This window comes from Loxodonta africana, chromosome 6, assembly GCF_030014295.1.
Source record: "Loxodonta africana isolate mLoxAfr1 chromosome 6, mLoxAfr1.hap2, whole genome shotgun sequence".
Taxonomy (NCBI): Eukaryota; Metazoa; Chordata; class Mammalia; order Proboscidea; family Elephantidae; genus Loxodonta; species Loxodonta africana.
The window spans coordinates 37669598-37687216 of record NC_087347.1 but is presented as its reverse complement, the minus strand read 5'-3'; the positions used below and the strand labels follow the sequence as shown (position 1 = coordinate 37687216).

The window sequence follows — 17619 nt, the reverse complement described above, 5'->3', positions numbered from 1 at the left end:
AATAATTCTTTTAAGTCCAGTTTTCTAGTATCAGTGGATTGTATTTTCTTAATTCATAAATTGTTGTTAGGTACCGTAAAGTCGTTTTTGACTCATATATTTGAGGTAATTGGGACATCTTATGAATTTATCATAATGATGGCTCCTGCAAATAAATAAAAGAGCTAACTATATAACTTCTTAAAAATGTCTTTTTTGGTAGTCTTCACTTGAAGACTTTTTCTGTTACTAGATTAAGGATTTAAAATGCTCTGTTGAGTAATGTATTAACACCAATTTTACTTAATTTTTTCTCTCTCTAGGAGACCTCCGAGCTTGTACATACTGTAGAAAAATAGCCTTAAGTTATGCTTATTCCACAGACAGCAATTCCATTGGGGAAGACTTGAATGCTCTTTCAGATTCTGCCTGTTCTGTGTCTGTGCTCGATCCGAGTGAACCCCGAACACCTGTTGGGAGTAGAAAAGCCAGCCGCAACATATTTTTAGAGGATGATTTGGCCTGGCAAAGGTAGCTTCCGTTAAATATAATTTTATTTGTATTTTAGAAATACTGATAGTTTTGTGACCTATGAGTGCTTTTGGTTAACATTTATTTTCTTTGAATGTTTCCTCCAAATTCATTATTTTCTTCCTTTTCTTGACTTGGCGTCTAAAAGGTTCAGAGAAGATGTTTATGGATTGTGATATTGACTAATTAGAATGTAAGCTCCATGATGGGAGGGTCTTTATATCTTCCTGTTCACTGCTCTACCATTGGCGCTAAAAATAATGCATGGCATGTGTATGATCTTGATAAGTATTTGTTGAGTGATTCCTTAGACAACAGAAGTAATTGAAATGAATAATTCCTAATGTAGCCTTGTTAAGGAGGATGCCCATACAATCTAAAAAAAAAAAAATTAGATTGTTTCCTTTCTAAGAAACATTGTATATTTTTTTACATTTCTAAGTGTGCTGGTAGGGGGGGATATTGTTGGCAGTTAGCTAGAACTGTTGGAATTAGAATCATTAAGTTCATCAGTTTCTGATTGTTTTCTTCAGCTAAATTGTTTTCTTAAGCATAATACCAAATTTGTCATTGCCAAAGAACTTAGAGCTTTCACTAACATCTTTCTGGTAAGTTATCTTCTCCATTACCTCTTAAGGGTGGGAGGATTATTAGTATGTGATCAACGACTTTATACAGAAGTAAAAATGAATGAATCGGCAGCTACATTGAACATGAATGAATCTCAGGGACGTAACGTAGAAAGGACAGTCACCTAATCATACATGCAGTTAAAAATATACAAAACTAACAGTACATCGTCTATGGATAAAGTGTGGTAAAAAGAAAAGCAAGGGAATGATAAATATAACAGGACAGTTCTGTCATCGAGGCAAGAAATTGGGAAGTGGGATTGGACAGGGAATACAGAGACTTCAAAGCCTGTGGTGATGCTTTTTCTTAAAGTGTGTGGTGGGTGGCTGGGTGTTTGTGACATCATGACTCTTTAAAGTTTTTTTTTTTTTTTTTTTAATTCTCAAAATCTGTCTTTAATAAAACAGTTTCTAAAAAGCATAGGGATTTTTCAGCTCCTGATTACTTTGGTTAGTAATGCCCTATAGTTGTAGTGTAGCCCTGTTGTGTGAGCTCAGAATTGGCAGTTGTGACTTAATGAAGCAAACTAGGTATGAAAGCTGTCTGAAAGATGTAGGGTGGGTGCCAAAGGTAGCGTAGTAGTTAAACTTTAGGCTCTCTGTTAATTGCTTAGGTTCATTCTCTTTTAGTCATCATGTCTCTGTGGGAGGCACTGCTTTCTCTTTTTGATGGATGTGTATGCTGAGGTTCAGAGAGATATTAAGTAATGTACCCAAGGTCACACAGTTCGTAAGAGGTGGAGCCTGTGCTTGGCCAGGGTTTGTCTGACTCTACAGTGCTATTCCAGTGGGATATGGGGACTGAAAATAAAATGTTTAAACTCAGGGTTGTCTCAGAAAATCTAGGACAGTAAACTTCCTCCAGTCTTGTACATATGATGTGGAAAGGAGTTCTGTAAATTACCCATCTAACCAATGTTATTATTTTATTGGCATTCAGCATACTTAGTAAACTCGTTTACTGTCTTTTGGTATTTGGTGTACTTAAGATAAAAACCATATACAGTATTCACACTAGTTAAAGAAAAAATTAAAAATGACTCAATCCCATTATTACAGAGAAAAATACTTAATCTGCTTTGGAATATTAAAGTACCTCATTAAAAACTTTAAATATAGGTTTACCTTTTACTGTTCCAGATGATCTCACTGCTTTCTTATTTTCTTTATAGTTTGATTCATCCAGACTCCTCCAATACTGCACTGTCCACAAGACTTGTATCTGTTCAGGAGGATGCTGGAAAATCTCCTGCTCGAAATAGGTAAACTGCCAAGTGAAAACACTTTATTGTCTTATTTTCAATTCTTTTCATAGTAATGAGAAGAATAGACAGTGAAGGATGGGATTGGTTGTTATACTTTCTTCTAGCTGTAGAAGCTGAGTTAAGTTATTTTCTTTTTGCTGGTCAGTACTTGCTTACATTCTCCCAATGGCACTTTCCAGTGTTCTCCATCGGTTTCAGATCTCTGAACCTATACCCTCTTCTTTTCTCACTCAGCAGATGGTCTCACTTCTTAGTACATAGCAAAGAGGGGAAATAAACCAGATGGGAACTTTCTCAGCTTTTATTACCAGTTAGCATCTTGATGACATTTGGAGCCATCCTTTTTCTCTTTTCTGCCTTTTAACCGAGGCTGATTCCTCCATTTGCATTCTAGACCCCTTCCCTCCCTGTTTCTTATTGGGCACCCATGGATGTTATGTAGTACACCTCTCTTTGCTGACTCCTTACCATTTAAACAAATGCGGGTCTTACTTACTCAAAACTAACACCCACTTTCATGTTCTACCTCCAGTTACTTGTGTTCTCAATTATTTCTTTTCTTCTTAGCCAAATTCCTTGAAATAGTTGCCTATACCATTCTACTTACATACTTTTTTCACTTCACTGGAATCTTGCTAACACCCACACCTACCCACTGAAAATGCTTTCTTTGTTGCAAGCTTAGGTTCTGAATAAGTGGTTATAAACCTGAAGAACTAGACATCTAAATTAGCATGGTTTAATGTACTTTCTGTTGCCATCTGTAAGATTTTCACTGGCCAGTTTTTTCAAAAGTAGATCGCCAGGTCTTCCTCAGTCTGTCTTATTTTGGAAGCTCTGCTGAAATCTGTCCACAATGGATGACCCTGCTGATATTTGAAATACTGATGACGTGGCTTCTAGTATCACAGTAACATGCAAGCTACCACAGTAACACGAACTGACAGGTGGTAGATCTTGGCTGAAAGCAGAGAATACCAGAAAGATTGTTACCTGTGTTTTATTGACTGTGCAAAGGTATTCGACTGTATGGATCATAACAAATTGTGGATAACATTGCAAAGAATGGGAATTCCAGAACACTTCGTGTGCTCACGTGAAACCTGTACATAGACCAAGAGGCAGTTGTTCGAAAAGAACAAGGGAATACTGTGTGGTTTAAAATCTGGAAAGGTATGGATCAGGTTTGTATCCTTTCACCATACTTATTCAACCTATATGCTGAGCAATTAATCAGAGAAGCTGGACCATATGAAGAACAATGTAGCATCAGGATTGGAGGAAGACTTATATACCTGCAATATGCAGATGACACGACCTTACTTACTGAAAGCGAAGAGGATTTGAAACACTTACTGATGAAGATCAAAGACTGCAGACCGGTATGGATTACACCTTATCCATAAAACAAAAATCCTTACAACTGGACTGATAACCAGCATCATGATAAACAGAGAAAAGATTGAAGCTGTCAAGGATTTCATTTTACTTGAATCCACAGTCCACACCCATGGAAATGGCAGTCAAGAAATCAAGTGATACATTGCATTGGTCAGATCTGTTGCAAAAGATCTCTTTAAAGTCTTAAAAAGCAAAGATGTCACTTCGAGGACTAAGGTGTGCATGACCCAAACCATGGTATCCTCAGTTGCCTTGTATGCATACGAAAGCTGGACAATGAAGAGAGACTGAAGAAGAATTGATGCATTTGAATTACAGTGTTGGCGAAGGATATTGAATATACCATGGACTGCCAGGAGGAAGAATTAACTGCTTTGGAAGAAGTACAGTGAGAATGCTTCTTAGAAGCGAGGATAGTGAGACTTCATCTCACTTACTTTGTACATGTTATGAAGAGGGATAACATCAGCCCCTGGAGAAGGACATCATGCTTGGTAAAGTAGAGGGTCAGCTAAAAAGAGGAAGGCCCTTGACCAGATAGATTGATACAGTGGCTGCAACAGTGCAACACAGGACCAGGCAGTGTTTTGTTCTGTCGTGCATGGGGTTGCTATGAGTCAGAATGGACTCGATAGCACCTAACAACAACAGGGAGTCAGAACTGACTTGATGGTACCTAACAACAACGGTGTACTTTCAGTTTATTCTTTCAACAAGTAATTATTGACTACATACACATTTAGTGCTGGGAATACAGCAGTGAATGGAAAAGACAAAAATTTAAAGCACAGAATAGCATAGGGAGTGGGGTGGGGATTGAAGTTTTAAATAATTCGGCCAGGGGAGGCCTCACTGAGAAAGTGACATTTGAGTAAAGATCGGAAGGAGGTGAGGGAATGAGCCATGTGGGTGTCTTGGGGAAGAGTAAACCAAGACAACAAAGGGGATAGCACATTCTTGAGAGAAACACTCCTGGTGAGGAGTGACAAGGAGTCCTGCAGACCTGGAGTAGAGCGATACTGCAATTAGTTGTAAGGACCTTGACATTTACTCTGAGTGAGGTAGCAGGCTATTGGAGAGTTTTAGTTCTTATTTTTACCTAATTTTTAAATATTTTGAGAAAATTTGAAACATGGAGAAAAGTTGTAAGAGCAGTAAAATGAGCTCTCCCATATCCTTCATTGAGATTCATTAATTATTTATATTTTGTCCATTTGTTTTGTCACTTTTTATGTAATATACGTACCATTTTTTTCTAAGCCATTTGAGAGTAAGTTTCAGACAAGTGTTTTTTAGTATTTAAGTATTTCCTCAGAGCAATAATATTCTTTTGTGTAACCACAATACAAATTCAGCAAAGTTAACAGTGATAAATTTCTATTATCTGGTATATAGTATGCATTCTTATTTTGCCAATTGTTCTAATTCCTCTAGGGCAGATTTTCCCCAATCTGACTTTGTCCAGAATCATGCATTACATTTAGTTGTCTTGTCTTTTGATCTGCTTTAACCCGTAACAGTCCCTAAGTCTTTCTTTTTCATGATACTGATGTTTGTGAAGACTGTAGGCCAGTTGGTTAGTAGAATGCCTATCAGTTTGGGTTTGTCCAGTCTTTTTTCATAATTAGATTTAGGCTGTGCATTTTTTGGCAGGAATACTACATAAATGATGTATTCTCAATTTATTGTTTCAGAAATAATGTAATACAAGTTTATCCCATTATTGGTGGTGTTGACTGGATCTCTTCATTAAGGTGGTGTCCACTAGGTTTCTCCACTGAAAAGTTACTATTTTCCCCTTTGTAATTCATAAATAATGTGTAGTGGAGATACTTTGAGACTGTGTAAACATTTTCCTCCCCATCAATCTTTTACTCAACAGTTTTATGATTCTTTGCTTGAATCTAATGTTTACTATTTTGGTTGCAAAATAATGATTTTCTAACTCCATCATTCCATCTATATTTATTAGTTGACATTCTGTTCTAAAAAGGCTTCCCATTATTGGTGAGTTTTGAATAGGCACGGAATGACACGATCTGAATTATGTTTTGAACGAAATACTGTAGCAGCTCTGTGGAGTAGATCCTAGGACATAAGAGGAGAAGACCATTTTGAAAGCTGTTGCAATAATCCATGCGAGAGAATTGGCCAGACCAATGAGATGAGAAGTGATCAAATTGTAGATGCATTTTGGTTGTAAAGCTAATTTTATACTCATGTAGTCATTGCAAACATAGTGCAGAGAGTTTCTGTGTACGCTTCACTTAGCTGCCCCCAGTGATAACACGTAAACAATCGTAACTGTTTTCAAAAGTACCATTAACGTGTACACTTACTTTTAAAATGAATTTTCACTGTAATTCTGTTTATCATTGCAGAATTTATAACTGTATGTCATTTTTGTTTTTGCTTCCAGGTCGGCCAGCATTACTAACCTGTCACTGGATCGATCTGGTTCTCCTATGGTACCTTCATATGAGACATCTGTCAGTCCCCAGGCTAACCGAACATATGTTAGAACAGAGACCACTGAGGATGAACGCAAAATTCTTCTGGTACCGGCCCAGTATCTTTAACCCATTGCTAATTTTGAGCACAAAGGATGTTTATCTCACTGCTTTTTTTCTGAGAGAAACATACAAATGGAATAGCCACTCAGTATATAAATTAGCCAGAAGAAATAATTAGCTTAAGATTTTACTAGGATAACTTGAGAAATCAGTCAGGTGTTCCTCACTTATATTTTGTGCTCATTTTTTCTTGACATCTTTCATCTGGCAAGATCAGAATTCAGGTGCCTACATAACAAGAGAGCTTAACCTTTAGTTAGGTGCATATTGCTGTTTAAAGTTTGAAATCTGTTTCTCATACACATGGAAAGGTTTTCAAGCATTTAATACTATATGTCAACGGGCAGGTAGCACTTTAATAATAAAAGGAGGATCAAATGAATAATATGGATCCTGGGTCGTATAAGAATTCAAAGAATAAAAAGATCATTACTAGTGAGGGAGTCAGAAAAGGCTTTAAACAGAAGGCCTTGGATCTGGACCCTGAAGGATGGGAATGGATTTTGATAGACAGTGAGCAAAAGGAATCTTTAAAGATGTGAGGAAAGGTATGGAGGCAAGAATAAGCATAGCATTTTCCATGGACAGAAGTAGGATTATAATTGTGAGAGGTTGGGAAAGAATTTAAGTTGGACTCTGTGGGCAATAAGAGTGGGAAATTATTTGGGACTGCATGGTGTGGAAGGCAGTAAAGTCAGTTTTTACAAGTTTAGGTCTCAACCTGTACACACTGATCAACATTGGAAGTTTTTTGGAGCAGGGGAGTAATTCACTGAAGGCCGTTTTTAGGAGAATTCACCTGGCAGTTGGGCATAGGTGAGGATCTGGTGGAGTTAAGGCTAGCTAGGGACAGTTACGTTAGATTGGTGCGATTGACTGCTGTCTCCCCCTCCCTTGTCTCATCTCCAAAGAAGAGGACAATATTTTGCACTTAGAAAACTGGGAAACCACTTATACACACTCTTGACTGAAAAAAAGTATTTGGGATAGCTGGTTTTCTAGGTGAAAAACTTACGTTTGTGATTAGGTGAACTGAGTTCAGGGTATCCCCGATGCATGTCTAAGCTACTACAGAAGACTCTAAATTGAATTTCTTTTTATGGATCTCAAAATCACAGGAAAGAATCTGAAGAGGTGCATAGCATCCTTTTCATGAGTAATTACTTGCTCTTAATGTGATTGCAGGACAGCGTTCAGTTAAAGGACCTGTGGAAGAAAATCTGCCATCACAGTAGTGGAATGGAGTTTCAGGATCACCGCTACTGGCTGAGAACACATCCCAACTGCATTGTAGGGAAGGATTTAGTCAACTGGCTAATCCGAAATGGACACATTGCTACAAGGTATTATGATCTTAAAGACATTTCGATGTAATTATTTTTGATGAGGACACATATTTGAAGATGAAGGGAAGTAAATCTGTGAGTAGGGTGCTATTCGTTTCATGTATCTTATGGTTTGGAGTACTAATCTCTCTTCACATCTGGGCTTAACCAGTAGAGAATAGATGCAAGGAGCACGTGGGGTCCCATTAGCCTTATTAAAAACAGAAACATGCAGTAATTCTTAAGATGCAGAATTCCCAAAAAGCAGGATTGGGGAAGGTAGCTGGGGCCTAAAGCCCAAGTAGATTGCCCTGCTACTCTTCTCTAATCTAGACCTTGCAACCTGTGTTGAGAGTTAATACATAAACCATGCCTGGAGTGTCCTAGTCCACCTCACACATCACTTATAAAATAGAGCAACTGATAGATACTGTTGTTTTTCAAGTTAACATGTCCCCTAGCTCTTACCACTTGCTAGGTTAGCCATCCTCTCATGGGAAGAAGTAAGTTGTGGAGAGAGAAAAACAAACACCTTTAAGCAGTGAAGCTGTGAGTTCCATCTTTGGCATTGTCTACTTTTAGCTTTTCTGGTTTTAGTTGTTATTTAGTCTCTTTGAGACTTGGACTTGTATAGATGTATTTACATTTTATACCTGTATCTATAATATTTAATGTTGTTTTCAAGACTGTAAAGCTCCTTTAGGGTGATAGCCATGCTGTCCTCCATTTTATTTACTCCTCTACTGACTACAGACGTGTGCATGCGTTAACCACTCACTAATGCTTGTTGTAATTGGGTTTGTGAAGACCGCTTTACTAGTAGGTACTCCTCCATTACTGTGGTACCTGGAAGAATCTTCTAACTTAGCTTAAGTGCGTCTTGATTTATCTTATTCCTCACCTACCCAAGGACCCTTTGAAATTCCAACTCTGATTAGATCACAAAAAAATTATGTTTGTGTCTTATCATTTATGTGTAAAGTTATTTTAACTGATTTTTATAACTTTTCTTTTTTCTTGGTCTTGATTCAGGGCACAGGCTATAGCAATTGGACAAGCAATGGTTGATGGACGATGGCTGGACTGTGTCAGTCATCACGATCAGCTTTTCAGGGATGAGTACGCACTGTACAGACCCCTGCAGGTAATTTTCAGGTTACTGCCGATGAGAATATAGCAGGCTTGTTTCTAAGTCTTTCCTCATTAGTGGGAACAAAAAGTAGTTGAATTTCCCAAAGTTAATTTTTTTCTAACATATTTTCCTGCTGTTTGAAGACAGTTAAAACATTTTTACTTGGTAGGTAGTGGTGATGAAAAACCTGCTATTGGAATCAAACATCTTATTCAGTTGGTGTAGCTTTTCTTAAGCTTGGCTTTGTGGTATTATACTTACTTGTCATATAACTTTAATGGTTTTCGGTTTTACTATGTGTGTTTTTAGAACCAGAAGGGGAGTGTACATCATAAAATTATTGAAAAATTTAATGTTACCATTGAAATAGACTTCGACTCTAGCAATGTTAAATTGTATTATAATGGTAAAATTATGAGTATTCTATTTATCTGATTTTTTAAAATTTAATTAGGGAAGTGGAAGTTATTTGTTTAATGATAGAGCTTTATAAAAAGGTATACTTTCACTTTTGGTTCCTGTAATTTGATATATATTAGTGTTTAGCAACACATTTATGAACTAAAATTGGGAACTCAGTGGTTAGAAGAGACGAATGACCCAAAAGACTAGTGTGGTATAATTTATTAAAATCTAATGGTACGTTTTAGCATTTGCATGAGAGTTGATGCAGGTTAGAACAATTTTTAAGCCATTTTCACTCTCAGGTCTAAAGGATGAAATGAAACACTGTAAATTCTGTTAAAGAAATATTTTATTCATAATACCACACCTTCTGGTTAATACAAATTATAATTTTAAGGATGGAATTTGTCGGTATGATACTGGCTTATAACATAGTTTTTGTTTATTTTTACGTCAGTGTATTCACTGGTTAGATTTATAGAAATAGTGGACTAGAATTTATTTGTAGTGTGACAGCCTTAGTATTGTTGGCATTGAAGGTAAATTCCTTGGATCCTGTCTTGATCCCTTCAGAGTACGGATTTCTCCGAGACGCCTTCTCCAGACAGTGACTCAGTGAACTCTGTGGAAGGACACTCTGAGCCATCTTGGTTTAAAGACATAAAGTTTGATGACAGCGACACAGAACAGATAGCTGAGGATGGTGACGATAATTTGGCTAGTGAGTTTAAATTAACTTTGTAACATTTTAGTTCTTATGAATCATTACTGTGTATGTGTGATAAAATTAGGGTCTTGTCTATTTAGTTGAAACAAGCTTACGTTAAGATTTATGACTCCAACTAAATGTAAACATCTGATAGCAATCCTTTTCCTAGATACAGTATTTTCTTAAGAAACTGACTTGTTAGGCCACTGGTGTGTCCAGATTTTACCGTAGTCTGTAGTTTGCAGCAGCTTAAAAATAACTCTGAGCTAATAATATTGCAGCAGACAACTTTCTCACCTCTTCTCTATAATATCAGACTTTCCTTCTGCAGAACCTCCAATATGTTTCTTTATTTTAAAAATTGATTTTATATATTAACTTGTTCAAATTTTATTAAGTCTACACATAGAAGTACATGAAAATACTGTATCCATTTTGGTATTGCACATTGGGCTTGTATATTAAAAAACCATTTTTCTCCTTTCCTCTGACACCCTGATGAAACCCATTTTTACCCCCTCCTCTCCCTATATTTCTTTTCCCCTCCCCAACACTAAAAGATTCTGCCAGTCCTAGCAAGCGCACATCAGTCAGCAGTTTCCAGTCCACAGTGGACAGTGACTCAGCTGCTTCCATCAGCCTGAACGTGGAGCTGGACAACGTGAACTTCCATATCAAGAAGCCCTCCAAGTACCCACATGTGCCCCCTCACCCTGCTGACCAAAAAGGTAGGAGGTAGTTGCCATCTGGAATCCAAACACAGGCTGCAGCATTGGGCCGTAGGATTTCATGTCAGCTTGTCCTCCTGACTTCCTCTGTCCCCTGTGGCTGAGGGTATTTGGTGTGGGTTTTGTTCCACCCTTTCTCATTTTCCCCTCACCACCTCCCACACCTTTTTTTGGTTGGTTCCTTTTATTTCTCATTTTCCCTCTCAGCACCACCATACCCAGTTTAAAGCTTGTGGTCTTTAAAAGGAACTACATCTGACTGCTCTTCCCTTAGCATAATGTGCAACTTCCAAGGTGGCATTTCTTTGCATTTATAACATGGATGTTCTGCTCTATCCTTTTCTCTTCATTTAACATTTTAAAGCCTATTTGCTTATGCTATTACCCAGTAACATAGTGTTTCATTAAACCTGTTCAGATTCTTCAGCTAGATTGGGGGAAAAACGTTCATATATTCCAAGAGAACTTTCCACTATAATTTACCATGCTTATTATTATGTGTATGCTATATTTATATTCTCTAACACAAAATGAATTCATTCTTTATTATTAGCTACCTTATTTGCGGCTTTAGTTTACTGACTCAAAAAATAATAATGATCATTTCCACAAGATATTTGATATAAAAAGAAAAATAAGGTAAACCATCACTAAAGTCTAACATGGCAGCATGTAAGAAACAAAATATCATTTTTAGATGAATGAAAAGATTATTCTGTTTGATGTAATTGAAAGCCAATTTAGATTATAGCCCTGAAGTGACATTATATAAAATTAATTACTTATGGGACTGACTTTGTCATAATGCCTACAAATCGTATCATAAAGACGAAGCACTTTATTACATGATTTCACCTGGAGTTTGAATTTTTAACATTTAGATCTCTAAAGTTGAATTATCATCGTTTAGATCTGACATGCTTTCCTAATTCTTTGCTGTTCTCTATTTTGAGCCTAAAAATATGGTCAGAAAAGAGAAGCTGTCCTTTTGAACTTAAATATCTGTAACTAAAATTATTTGAAATAAATTCATAGACATACAGCATATTTCTGGTATGTGTCAATATTAGGTATTCTTAAGCTGTCTTACAGTGACATTTAAGAGAGTAATAAAAAGGCATATTTTGTTTAAAAATAAGAAATTTAAAGAGGTTGTGGGAAAGGACAAGACTTGGCTAACACTGAACATGAGTGAAATGCATATCTTTATGGGAATCTTCAAAATGGAAATTGGGAAAATGGTGGAGAACATTTAGGTGAGTATGAAAGGACAGTGTACCTGAAGTGACATTTGACTTAGAACTAACTGTAAACTGGTCAAATGGAGGGTATTGGGTAATGCTCAAAGGTAGGCTATGTCATGATGGAGGACACCTACTCTCTGGACGTCAGCAATTTGTTTTGGCTGAAAGCAGAGTATGAAATACATTTTTGACTTGCTGATGATTTCATCTTTTGGACGGTGAAGGAAATTTCGAAAATCTTGAAGAAAGTGACATGTCATTGTAGAATTCATAATGGCAAAGGATGGACTGCTGCTGAGCATAAACATTTACTTCAGAATGTTGGGAGAAGAATGAACAAGAGGCTTTAGTGATGATATTTTTACAGTATGGCCTTAAATTGTAACTCCAAGAAAAGGTAAAGGAGAAACACTTGGCAGTTGAAAAAAACCATCATGACTCCTGTGGGACTTCTCTGATCTGAGACTTTAGAAAAGATTGTGAAGTCATGAGACTTTTAAAAAAGATTGTCCTCAAAGTTGTGAGAGACGATCTTCATATGAAGATGAATCTGAAAGGGGGGTCAGCACTTTTACGAAAAATAACAGAACGGCAAAAGTACAGATTGTGTCAAAGATTGAGGAAAATGCCAAGGATATCCGAGAAAATATTTTTTAAATTGTGATGGAAAGAAAGAAAAATTAGACTAGGTGTTTGAGGAAGTTGGTAAAATGTTAGTTGGTGACTGAAAGAAGCTTTTTTTTTTTTGTCCTGTTAAGAGTAATCTTAATAAGAAAGAATGGAGTAGAATGAAGTCTCAAGAGTCCAAATCATTAAGAGATGGAGAATGCCTGGTTATTTTAAATAAGTCTGTTTTCAAATTTAGGCAAATGATATGCCAGATTACTGTAAGAATTTGTAGCTGGAATCATAGAGCCAAAGTTTGTTATCTTTGAGGAATTACGGAGAGTAGGAGAGGGCCTATGTGACTATAGTGATAGATGTGTTAAAATTTTTTTAAAAGAAGGGTTTTTGATGTGATATTGGAAGTTAGCAAAATTGTAGAAAAGTTTAATGAACAGAATGTACTGTGGTCTTTAAAAACGGGATTGGTGGTGATTGGGCATCAGCATTGGTTAACTAAAACAAGTCATTGCGAAACAACCTACTTCCATTTTTTTGATGATACTAGATTGGTAGATCAGGAGAATATGATAGGTGTTGTCTTCTTTGATGTTAATAAGACATATGATGGTCTTGATACTTTTGCAGATTAAGAGGTCAGTTGTGCACTTGAAATATATTGAACAGAGGTAGTTAAAGGCAGTGGTTATATATACCTGTTAAAAGCACATGCTCTGGATGACCCGTTATATGAGAAACACACATAAAGAGCTCAGCGTTTTTGGCAAGTCTAAGAGCTCAGTAAATGCAGCTGCTAATATAGCAGGTGGATTTGAAGCTTGTTTTAATGTTATACCAAATATTGAAAAGGTTAATTAATAATGTCCCTGAAAAGGAGATGTTCCTAGGTTGTGTGCTGTAGGGCTCTGTCTATAGTAGTAGTCAGGACTTTTAAGGTTTTTCAGATTCACAGATGATTAAAAACTGGAAAGAATGGCTGGTGTTTGTATAAAATAATATAATTAGGCCTAAAAAGTTTACTATTAATATCCGCTGGAGAAAGCCATTCTTAATAACTCATGTGATAAAGATCTAAGTTTGAGTTACTTGGAAATTCAGTAGTTTGATGTGGCTAAACCACTTCTCTGCCGCATTCTAATGCAATGATAGGTCTCATTTGTGGCAATATAATATCCGGAATGAGGGTCTTATTTAAAGATTTGTATTTGGTTATGAGTTATGAACAGAGTTGGGTTTCCAGGCGCCTAAGATATCTGGAAACCGTGTTATATTAAGACTGACTGACTAAGGGCTTTCCAAACTTGTTTCAGTTGAGTCGATTCCAACTCGTAGCAACCCTGTAGGACAGAATAGAGCTGTCCCTTAGGGTTTCCAAGGACCAGCTGGTGGATTCGAACTGCTGACCTTTTGGTTAGCAACCGAGTTCTTACTAAGGGCTTTAGTGCTATTTAAAATGGAAAAAGAAGACTTGGTGTCACCTTTAGGTGTTTGGTGTATCTAAAATTACAATTTTTTTTGTATATGGCTGAAGGGAGAACTAGGTTCAGTAGTTAGGAGTAGTGAGTGTTTACCACTGTACACTGGAAGTATCCAAGTGGTGTCTGAATGTCCACCTGTTAGGGTCATTGAGGAGAGATGCTTACATTGGGTGAGAGTTTAGGTGGACTTGATGACTTCTAAGTTACCACTAAGCAACATCATGGTAAATGCAGAAAATATTGGAGTTGTCAAGGATTTCATTTTACTTGGATCCATAATCAGTGCCCATGGAAGCAGCAGTCAGGAAATCAAAAGACATATTGTATTGGGCAAATCTGTTGCAAAAAACCTCTGTAAAGTGTTAAAAAGCAGATATGCTGCTTTGAGGACTAAGAGCCTGACCTAAGCCATGATATTTTCAGTTGCCTCATGTGCATGTGAAAGCTGGGCAGTGAATAAGGAAGACTGAAGAATTGACGCCTTTGAATTATGGTGTTGGCAAAGAATATTGAATATACCATGGACTGCCAGACGAATGAACAAATCTGTCTTGCAAGAAGTACGCCAGAATGCTCCTTAGAAGCAGGGATGGTGAGACTGCATCTCATGTACTTTGGACATACTATCAGGAGGAACTAGTCCCTGGAGAAGGACATTGGAAGACCCTCATTGAGATGGATCGACACAGTGGATGCAACAGTGGGCTCAACCATAGCAACAGTTATGAGGATGGTGCAGGACCGGGTAGTGTTTCGTTCTGTTGTACATAGGGTCACTGTGAGTTGGAACTGACTTAAGGACACAATAACAACAAGTCTACTTTTAATTCTGAGTCTGCGAAATGAAAAATCTATGTCTAGAATTAAAGAAAAATTGTAATAAATGTAAAGAATCCTTTAGCCTACTCACTAAGAATATTTTAGAGGCGATCCCTGCATCAGAAAGAAGGTAATTATTATGTTGATCTCTTCAGTCAGTTGTAACCTAGAGATTCTATAATTTGAGGACTTTATAAATCCTTTAATAAATGTTACTGGACTTAATAATTTTCTCATTTGTTTTTAGCATACTAACAGGAATTATTCCTTCTTCATTTTTCTTGTGAAGTTGAAAAATGAGAAACTGTTTTCCTCTGCATTGTAGTTAAAATGAACACTGATTAACAGAAAGTAAAGATTGCCAGAGTGGTCTGGCAGTAAAGTGAAAGAACTGATAATAGAATTCTCCTGCCTCTGGTTTTCATTGCCCTCTAATACAAGTGTGAATGGGTGGTCTTTACCTTTTCACTGAAATTAAAGGTAAAATACTTATTCTTTTCTTGTGGGTCATCATCAGTCTTCCAAGTCAGAGAGCATTTGGATTTATAAAATTGGTTGAAATTTCTGTACTTTAAAAAAAGATTTTTGAAAATCTTATGTAAATAATCCCCTCATTTTCAGAAGCTTATAAAATTGGGACAGTGTGATCTGTTTGGATTCATTTTCCCACATTAGTCTTGGAGTATTGTAAGTTCAAATAAATTTTATCATGTATTGCAAGCACATACTGAACCATTCTTGGAAAGTTAAGAAGTAGAAACTAGAGAAAAAAGTGAAAATTGTTCCCATAAGCCTCTCGATCTAACTTCCCATCTATATGAAAATACAGGCTAGACGAGCAAGTTAAACAGCATTTTGGGGGAACAGTTGATCAAATCCAGAATGTGGGACGTTCCACAGGAAAATTGGCGCTTTCGAAATTCAGTGTTATATAAAAAAAAAAAAGTAGGGGACTGTTCTAGATTAAAAGAGAATGAAGAAACACAATCAGATGCAATGTATGAACAATATTGGATCAAGTTTGAGAAAAATAACCCAGTGCTGTCGAGTTGGTTCTGACTCATAGTGACCCTATAGGACTGAGTAGAACTGCCCCATAGAGTTTCCAAAGAGTGCCTGGCGGATTCAAACTGCCGACCCTTTGGTTAGCAGCAGTAGCACTTAACCACTACGCCACCAGGGTTTCCTTGAGAAAAATAGCATCTATTAAAGTTATTTTGGGAATAGTTGAATAAATTTGAGTATGGACTGTATTGACATTGTCAATTTTCTGAAGTGTGTTAATAGTATTGTGACTATAGAGAAAAGATGCCCTTATTCTTAAGAGACGTGTGCTGAAGTAACAGCACTGAAGGGTCATGTGTAACTTGAAATAGTTCAGGGAAAAAAAAGCGTACATATATGTAAAGAGAAAGCAGATATGGCATGTTAACAATTATTAAATCTAGGTTGAGGGTATTCAGAATTTTATATATGTTTGAAATTTTTTTGAAATAAAGTGTTGGGGAAAATCTATCACTTATGTTATTTCATATATACATAAATATGTGTTTAAGCATCCGCATAAAAAATAAAGCTTGTAAAGAACAATGTATTAATTGAATAGGGGTTGGCATTATTTATTCCTGTGAGAGAGGAGCAGAAATAAAGTTCAGTATCAATCTTTACTATCTTTACTTACCCGTGTGCTTGGTTTTATTTGCCATGGCACTCTTGAATTTTCTAAATAAATATTTACTTTGCTTCTTGATTTGCAGGATGAGCATATTTCCTCATGAAACATACCGACTTTTTAAAACCTATTTGATTATAAATGAACTTTACTTGAAAAGAATTTTGTTGAGAGCTTTTACTTTAAAGGATGTAAGATGCATTGTGGTTTAATTTGCATAGTAGAAAGAACTCCATTTGACCTATGTGTGGTCACAGACCTAGAGAAAAGTCACGGGGAAGAGTAAGTTTCACTAGCAAGAAGAATAATGTTTTAAAAGCCGAATATGTTTAGCAGTTCTCTTAAAGCAATAATTTAGGAATGTTTGGTTAGAATTTTTGAAAAACTACAACTCTAATTTAAAATTAATAAAAATCCTGGTAAGTTATATCTTTATTCCCAGTGTCATGTATTAATTTTTTTTGTAGCTTATCTTCTAAAATTAAAGAGTACTTTATGTTGTTATATTGGTGGCTTCTCTATCTGTGAACTGTCTTGAGTATAAATGAAGTCATTATTTGTTTAAGAATACAGTTATACCTGAGAAAAATTATGTAACATTTTTGGCTTTACATGTAAATTGCTGAAGATCTCAATTTTCATAAACCAGCTGAGTTTTGATGAGGGAAAAATGATATGTTAAGATTATCTGACATGTTAACTAAGGTGAATTGTTTGATGGTTTTGTTGAATTATTAATTCAGGTCTTTTAAGTGTAGTATGAAGTGTGTAGAAGTATAAAGAGGCATTTTAACCTAAAGCTTCTTGAATTTGCCGGGCAATGATGGGTTTAGTATGAGTCATAGCTTCTTTGTGTGTAGGTGTATTCTCAGTATAATATGTGGGCATGTTGTCATATGTCTCTCCTTCCTCCTCTCTTTGCTCTCTCCTTGGTATGCAGAGTATTTGATTTCTGACAATGGCGGACAACAGCTCTCGATAAGTGATGCCTTCATCAAAGGTAATTTTACCAAAAGCTGAGCGTGGGATGATGTCTCTTGTTTATGAGGATATACTTAGTTAGGGCCTAGCACATTAAGGGGTACAGAGTAGGTGCTGAAAA

The 17619-nt window shown here is 36.4% G+C and overlaps 1 protein-coding gene across 18 annotated transcripts in view; it reads left to right on the top strand.

The window, feature by feature from the left end:
• The window catches only part of PIKFYVE (phosphoinositide kinase, FYVE-type zinc finger containing), an 89535-nt gene that overhangs the window by 20652 nt on the left and 51264 nt on the right, over nucleotides 1–17619 (top strand). For 13 of the 18 annotated variants that reach the window (XM_023541927.2, XM_064286742.1, XM_064286738.1 and 10 more), the window contains 8 exons: nucleotides 303–510; nucleotides 2315–2404; nucleotides 6228–6366; nucleotides 7567–7724; nucleotides 8739–8850; nucleotides 9817–9964; nucleotides 10513–10680; nucleotides 17458–17517. In XM_023541927.2, the coding sequence (XP_023397695.2) occupies nucleotides 303–510; nucleotides 2315–2404; nucleotides 6228–6366; nucleotides 7567–7724; nucleotides 8739–8850; nucleotides 9817–9964; nucleotides 10513–10680; nucleotides 17458–17517 (1083 nt within the window). Of the gene's footprint in view, nucleotides 1–302; nucleotides 511–2314; nucleotides 2405–6227; nucleotides 6367–7566; nucleotides 7725–8738; nucleotides 8851–9816; nucleotides 9965–10512; nucleotides 10692–17457; nucleotides 17518–17619 lie in introns of those variants that run through there. The other 5 variants (XM_064286741.1, XM_064286740.1, XM_064286744.1 and 2 more) reach the window with 3 other exon arrangements.